The sequence below is a fragment of the Hyposmocoma kahamanoa genome, unplaced genomic scaffold (assembly GCF_003589595.1).
Source record: "Hyposmocoma kahamanoa isolate Upper Pololo Valley unplaced genomic scaffold, ASM358959v1 100021, whole genome shotgun sequence".
NCBI lineage: Eukaryota > Metazoa > Arthropoda > Insecta > Lepidoptera > Cosmopterigidae > Hyposmocoma > Hyposmocoma kahamanoa.
Genome location: NW_020653200.1, coordinates 18,403,995 through 18,411,307, shown reverse-complemented (window position 1 = coordinate 18,411,307; position 7,313 = coordinate 18,403,995). Strand labels below are relative to the sequence as shown.

The following is a 7,313-nucleotide window of genomic DNA, read 5'->3' as shown; positions in this document are numbered from 1 at the left end:
GAGCCACAAAAAACGCTACGCACACGGCGCATTTAATATGTGCTGACGACGCGCGGAATCAAACACGCGCAAACATCGCGTTGCAAGCAAGAAGCTTATGTACTCCAAGGGAGGTTATACTTAGAATTTTATGTAATTGCTTCATATTAAAAACTAACTGAAATTAACAAACAAAACTAAAATTAAAAGTATCTCTTACCAAAATGCGCATTACATTCGCGCGGCTACAGCGCGTCTGCGGCGCGCATATCTGCCGTCCACTAACTAAAACGCGAAGGCTAACTAACGGCTAAGTGACAAATGGTCAAATATCCGTTCCAAATAGAAAAAAAATACAGTACAAAATTCTCTTTTAAAAACAGTTAAAATTAGTTAACTTGTTCGACTAATCAGAACTTACCCTAACACCGCATAGCTGAAATATCATTAAACAATTACAATATCCTAAAACTGGGTTATGGTTATTTATGATATCTCAAAAAATTATTTAGCCACTTAGCCGTTTTAGCTAGAGGACGGTAGATATTCGCAGGTGACGCGCGTTACGACGCGTAAACGCATGACGTCGGCCCGTATAAATTACGCCGTGTGCGTAGACTCTAAGATGTGAGAGCGGATGACGTGTTGTGATTAGATATAGTTGGGTGCTGGTAATAGAGTTGTTAAATGCCCCCTTATAGAAATATAATAATAGCATACAATTCATTTATAGTTTTTCTAAATTTCTCCATGTAGGAACAGTACATACGAATACACAACTTTAAAGCATACAAATGGTTACGTAGAGATGTTTCATACAAATGAACATTAAGTCCATCCCATAAAGAGAGCCAATCCTGTCTGGCGCATAATTGCTCTTTAAGAAGGGGTTCAAGGAATAAAAAAAACGCTTGCATGACGACCGTATTCAAAAAATTGTTTTAAACTATCGGAAACCTCCCATAGTGCCACTTTACGTATAGTATTGCCATCTGGCGGGGTTGCAAAGTAAAAAAAATAATAAATATGACGTCTGATCTAAACGTCTGATCTAGACGTATAATAATTCTTAATTACGGGTTCTAGGACTCGGACATTGATGCGTGAACATGACAATTTTAATACGGAAAAAGGCACAAGAATAGCAATGAGGTAGCACCAGTAGGTTGTAATAATTTAGTAATTTTATAATTTAGTCATTTAGTAGCAGTAGAGTTTCTTGTGAACATTTTCGTCCAGGGAAGTACTGCCACCTTATATATTTCTATTGCCAAGCAGTAATCCGTCACCATTACCGTCTTTCGGTTTTGAAGGGTAAGGGTTCTGGTGAAATTACTGGGCACATGGGGCTTGTCAACTTATCTCTCAGGGTGACGTGCGCAGTGGCAGTGCCCCTCACATCTTTGCGATTTAAAGCTCTGAGTGGCACTGAATTGTTATGGACAGGAATGTAGCTTACCATCAGGCGCCCGACTTGTTCGTCCTGTCACTTGATATTATAAAAAAAGAATGCTTATAGTTATTTTCGGCGCTAAGTTTTTGTGTACCTTTTTATCGTTTATTAAATCAGTATATACAATCTTGGGGGCTCTAGGGCCCCAATGTTTAAAATGCCAGCATTTTTATGAAAAAAAAAATCATGGCATCATTGGGGTATTTGCATAGGTACACCCAATGATTGCGACAAAATATGTTTTTCTCAACTATGAGGTACTTTTTGTTACGTTAATTTTGCTCCCTGCCGTGTTTCTCGAGTCAAGTTTCACTTATACAATCGTTGTCATATTGTCCATTATATATGACTTCATTAACCGTATTTAAATAAAGCTAACTAATTAAAAAAACAATAATTATGTCTCATAATACAAAAGACTTAAAATTAATACAAAACACTCCTAATGAAATTAGTTAGTTTTTCTAAACTTTAATCAAATTTGGCATCCAATAGATTTTAATCATTTTACTAAAAAGCGTATAACGTAGTTTTATCCCAAGTTATTACTTATTGTAAGTATCGTATAGATACAAATCACGTTAAAAACCTATATTCAGATTTTATGTAAACAAATATTTGTAAATAACAACAAAGTTACAAAAATAAAACATGCTAAATATAGTTAACCATGTCAATAACAAGTAGCAATAAAATCATTTGTAAGTGGTAGCGGCAACTCTATAAACAGTTGTTGTCACAGTTGGCCAAACAACAGTAATCTGATACATGACACGCAGCACTATCTCAGAAGCTTTCGCGGTGATCACACGCCTGCAAGATATTTTTAAAATAAGCATAATAAAGTAGCTCATTTGCCTGAAGATAAATTTAAAAATACATCAGTCAATGTAATCAGAGGTGAAACATGCAGCTGACGGAGGTGTGTTACTTCGCACTTTTCACTGTAAGTGTTCAATTGTTTTTGTTTTATATAATTTTATAACAATCATTTCCTTTTTTAACATTATCCCATTTATAATTTCTTTTTATAGTCGCATTTTTCTTTTTACCATCATACTATTAAAATGACTCATTATTGGCCGGCTGAAGGACCCGTATTCTAAAAAACTTGATTAGCATTGATTTCTCACTAACATACTTAACGTTTTTTTGGTACCTACTGCGTAAAGTTAGTCCTTATTAGGATTAGTACATTACGGTATTACTCGAATATGGAAGTAGAATATGAAAAGTATTATTATTAAAGTGCACATAGACAATAAACTAGAGAACGTAAAGACACAATTTATTTGTAATTATTTTTAACAGCTGAATTAGATCCTGGGTAGTTGCCTGTACCTATATAGTGAAGCAAAATTAGCAAAAAGCTATTAGGATTATTCCATGCAGGAGGAATCTCACAAAACCAAATAAATCAGGGTCAGTTTTCCGATTCAAATGATTTTTATTCTGCGCTGCCACACCGTTCTCACCAAACAAGTTTTAAATTTCCTAATCTCGCGAAATATTTTGCCGCCAAAATGATTACAATTCCAATAAAAGAACGGGGAAAGGCAAAGAAAGCGTTTTGAGTCACGATTTTGGACGCACGGTGTGTCTAAGTTAATTAATTACGCTATTTATAAAAGACCTGCTCATTATACGTGCAAAATCATTATATCTTGTTACTAAATTAATATTGGTCTTCTGCAGAGAAAATATTTGCAAATAAGTAAACAAATTATTTCACGTTTTGATATAATAATGTTCACTTTGGTCGGCAACATGAATATTGTAATTATTTCTTATAACTACCGATTACTATTCAAACCCACTAAATGGATTTACAATGTTATTTTTGAATTCGTCAGTTAATTTTGTACAAAATCAATCAATCAATATCAATCCATACATTCTACTGCTGAACACGGGTCACCTCTAAGAAGAAAGTTTAAGGAGTGGAGCTTTGAGTTACGTTATTTAGCAACGGGAATGCCTTCTATACTTTACACTTTTTACGCCCTTTTCCCATCGGAATAGACAAAGGCCACAGCCTTTCACTTAGTTCGGCAGATACATTGAATCCACGCCCAAAAACGCAGCAAGGAAGCTTGACATCTTTTCCAAGGTGAGGCGTTACTTTACACCGGGACAGTTGCTTCTGCTGTACCAAGCACAGGTCTGGTCGTGTATGGAGTACTGCTGCCACCATTGGGATGGCTCTGCTACGTACCTGGCCACTTTGGATTCAATTGACAACAATAAAGTGGCAAGAGGCTTATACGACTCGGAATTAGTGCAGGCGAAGCTACAGACCCTTAAACACCGCCGTAAATTTGCCTGCTTATCGGTATTTTACAGGCTATATATATCCCGGAGAGTGTGCGATGGAAATACACGATTTAATTCCGCTTTCCCGTTTCCAGCACCGGGAGCGTTTCCATCATCGTAGACGTTGACTTAAGTTCCACCCCTAAGTTGTGGATATTCCAAAGATTCGCACGAAGCTATAAGTTAGCTATAAGCCTTTTACTATCCCATCTATGTAACATTATGGTAAATGCAATAAAGAATTGAATTGATGCGTTACGCTTCCATATATATATGACGAACGGCTATGGAGTGGAATTCCCTGCCTGCAGACATGTTCCCTAAACGTTATAACTTGGGACTTTTCAAGGCGAGAGTGAATAGGCATTATTTAGGTGTGCAATTTTCCATCGTCGACCTCATCGTCACTTTCTATCAGGTGAGATGGAGGTGAAATGCGCACTTATATTTTATTAAACAAAAATTGAAGGGTGGAGGAAGTTTCATTTTTAAATAAATAAATATTATACAACGTCACATGCGTTGCTCTGATCCCAAAGTAAGTAACTAAAGCTCTTGTGTTATGGAAATTGGAAACAACGACCGCGACGGTATCACAAACGCCCAGATCCGAAACAATATAGAAAAGTTATTTTTTTAATATTATAGTAGCAATGAAAATACTGACACAATAAATATGCACGCTATACAAATCAAACTTAACGTACTGTTTAATGCATTAAGCAAAACTGTTTTATTAAATCCAATAATTATTTCACTTACTACAAAAATTTTTCAACTTTATTGCAACCAAGCATATTATAAACAATCACTGAATTATATACGTTATCGTCAACATACATGTCTATTGGTTTTTAAATGCATATATTTTTAGAGCCGAAAGAAACAAAATGTGCAAAAATATTTTCTTTAAATGCGTAGTTTTTATACGCAATATTTATTTTCAAATAATCTCAGTACTGAGTACTACAAAAACTGACCTCGAAAGTCATTCATCCATCCTAGTTTGCCACCCTTACTAGGTGGAATATTTTCTTCAAATTTAAATGAGACCACTACTTGAGGTGGGTACCTCAAACTTTCGAACAAAGGAAGAATCATCAAAATCGATTCTCAAATGCGGGAGGGATGCGTAACATACATACAAAAAAAACATACAGGCAATTTGAGAAAGTCCTCCTGTTTTTGAAGTCAATTAAAAAACATCAACGACATGTTTCAATAAAATTCTGAATTGTTAAAATAAATTAAATGCAGTTTTACATTTTACTTAGAATTATATAACAAAAAAATAAGAGATAAGAATAAATGGTCAACTTTCAGTAGCTATAGGGAGCGGCTCTTCGTTAAGCTCCTTCATTCATTCAGTCATTGGTATTACCGTAACATTTTCAAGTCGTGGTTATCAACGAATAATCTAAACTCATTAACTTCAATTATTTATTTTCACACTTATGATTGACCATTGCTAATCCAGGCGTGAAGTGTTAATAATCTATAACGAAAATAATATTCATTTTCGGGCCTGGCAGTTACATTTTGTAAATTATTAAAAAACATGGAGTAGAACCATAAACAAATAAAAGATAGGGGTAAATTTGAAGAACTAAATGGAATCAAGAAAACCGACACCAAATATGAAGAGGAAATAAATGTAATGTAAATAAATACTGCGACTTGTATGGACGAAAACACAACCTCATCCAAGATGAGCCGATACGGTAGAACGAAGTCCAACACCAAGAACTCGTTCCTTACAACACTACCCAACTACCTACACAAATAACTCACTACCTACTTTCTGTCTTCTGCTGCATAGCCGGCAATAAATCTGGCCACCGGCTCCGGCTAGTTGGTCTTCCCCTCCACAATTCCGGGCATGTCAATATCTCAAACTGCGCGCCCTGGTATACCCAAGTTGCCCGGGTCACATTTACTCTAGTGAGTGTGGTGCCAACGATGAGCAAACATGGACCAATGATGAGCAAACATGGAGTAAAATCATAAGTACAAGTACTTTGCCGCCTATACTGGTCAACGACAATTCATGTTTTACTTGCCCTCCTTTGCCTTCCTTATAACTGCCTCGATGGCCGAACGGTTACTATGCTGGACTGCCACGCAGAGGTCCCGGATTCAATCCCCAGAATGGAAGAAATATTTGTATGGCCTACGCTTATTTCTCTCGTGGTTTTGCGTATAGTTTGTGGTTGTCTACCTATGTGTGTGCCCATGGCACCCGCGATACAGGATTTTCCAAGTACGGTGCTCTGAGTGTGTGCGTTATTATTATTATTATCCTTAATAACCAACGACGAACTGAAAAAATCAATTTTAGACTGAATAACAATAATTTTAATTTTCTCAGTAGTTTCATTTGAAAACTCGATTTAAATAGCATGGCAAAACAATAGTACCAATCATTTCATCGATTAATTTTATTGGCAGAACAGAAGTAACGAATAAGTTTGAGTATATTAAGTATGGCATATACTCTTAAATCTAAACTATGAATTCAAATTTAATTTATTCTCACTTAAGAAACAGGTCAAAACGATTTTTGAGATACTGTTGCTCTACTATTTTGCATAGTGTTGTGGTCGTCAGCATGCTGCGATTGACGTCTGTCGCATCGACTGAAATAGTACATAGGTTTCTTTTTTTTAGTCAAAGTAAAATTAGCTTTATTTCATAGGCAAGCAAATTACACTTAAAATCGTCATACTGATTAAACTCTACTGCTCATTCGTAAGGCAGATTCCCCTGAGAAGAATTAACAGGAAACTGTAGGGCTTGCTCTTTGTAAATATACATCTGAATACATTTATCATTACAATATTTAATTTAAACACCTTAGATCGAGAATACTTGAAAGAGCTAATCGCGTCACTACCTCGGATTTTTATCATCCAAGTAAGCAGAAGTAGCAAAATTTTATACCTTTAGTATAAAATTTTGTTTCTTGTAGTTTTAAAACTCGTAAATGTCAATTTTGAATATCTTATTGTAAAATCGTATACATTGCCCCGTAAATGAATTTGAGACTTTATGAAGACAACTATCAAGAACAGGTACTTTATTTTTATTTCTCTTATTAACGTTATATCCGTCACTATTTTTCATAAAAATAAAATTGTGTTACCCTGCACTAAATACAATTGTAGAAATCCAAATCTGTCTAGCATTTCCAACGAACAGAAATCAAGTTAACGAGGTGAAAATGAAACTTTATTCATGCACACGGGTCTCTAGTGTCAACTCCGCCTACGTGTGACTCAGATATGTTGTTATAGACATCCGTCTTTGGCCTATAAGTGTTTACAAACTCAGCCCAACAACAAATGGTCTTAAATGCTAATCATTACAAAGCATGTCTGCTTAAAAACTGGAACAGAATTCCCATAACAAAACATTTGTTCTCAATGAACACAAGAAATAAATAAATATTTTATAGTAACAATAACCGATCAAAAATATTATTACTGTAATATGTCAATATTTTATTTCAGACATTTCTCTGGACGAAATTCCGGTATAGGAAATTATAAAAAATAGCTTTGTTTTGAAA

At 35.2% G+C, this 7,313-nt stretch overlaps 1 protein-coding gene across 1 annotated transcript in view; it reads left to right on the top strand.

Moving 5' to 3' along the window:
* Nucleotides 1-2,239: 2,239 nt before the first annotated feature.
* LOC113226457 overlaps nucleotides 2,240-7,313 on the top strand; it is an 18,865-nt gene continuing 13,791 nt past the window's right edge. Inside the window, exon 1 of the mRNA XM_026459085.1 lies at nucleotides 2,240-2,378. Coding sequence (XP_026314870.1) covers nucleotides 2,340-2,378 — 39 coding nt within the window. The 5' untranslated portion in view covers nucleotides 2,240-2,339. The remainder of the gene's footprint in view (nucleotides 2,379-7,313) is intronic.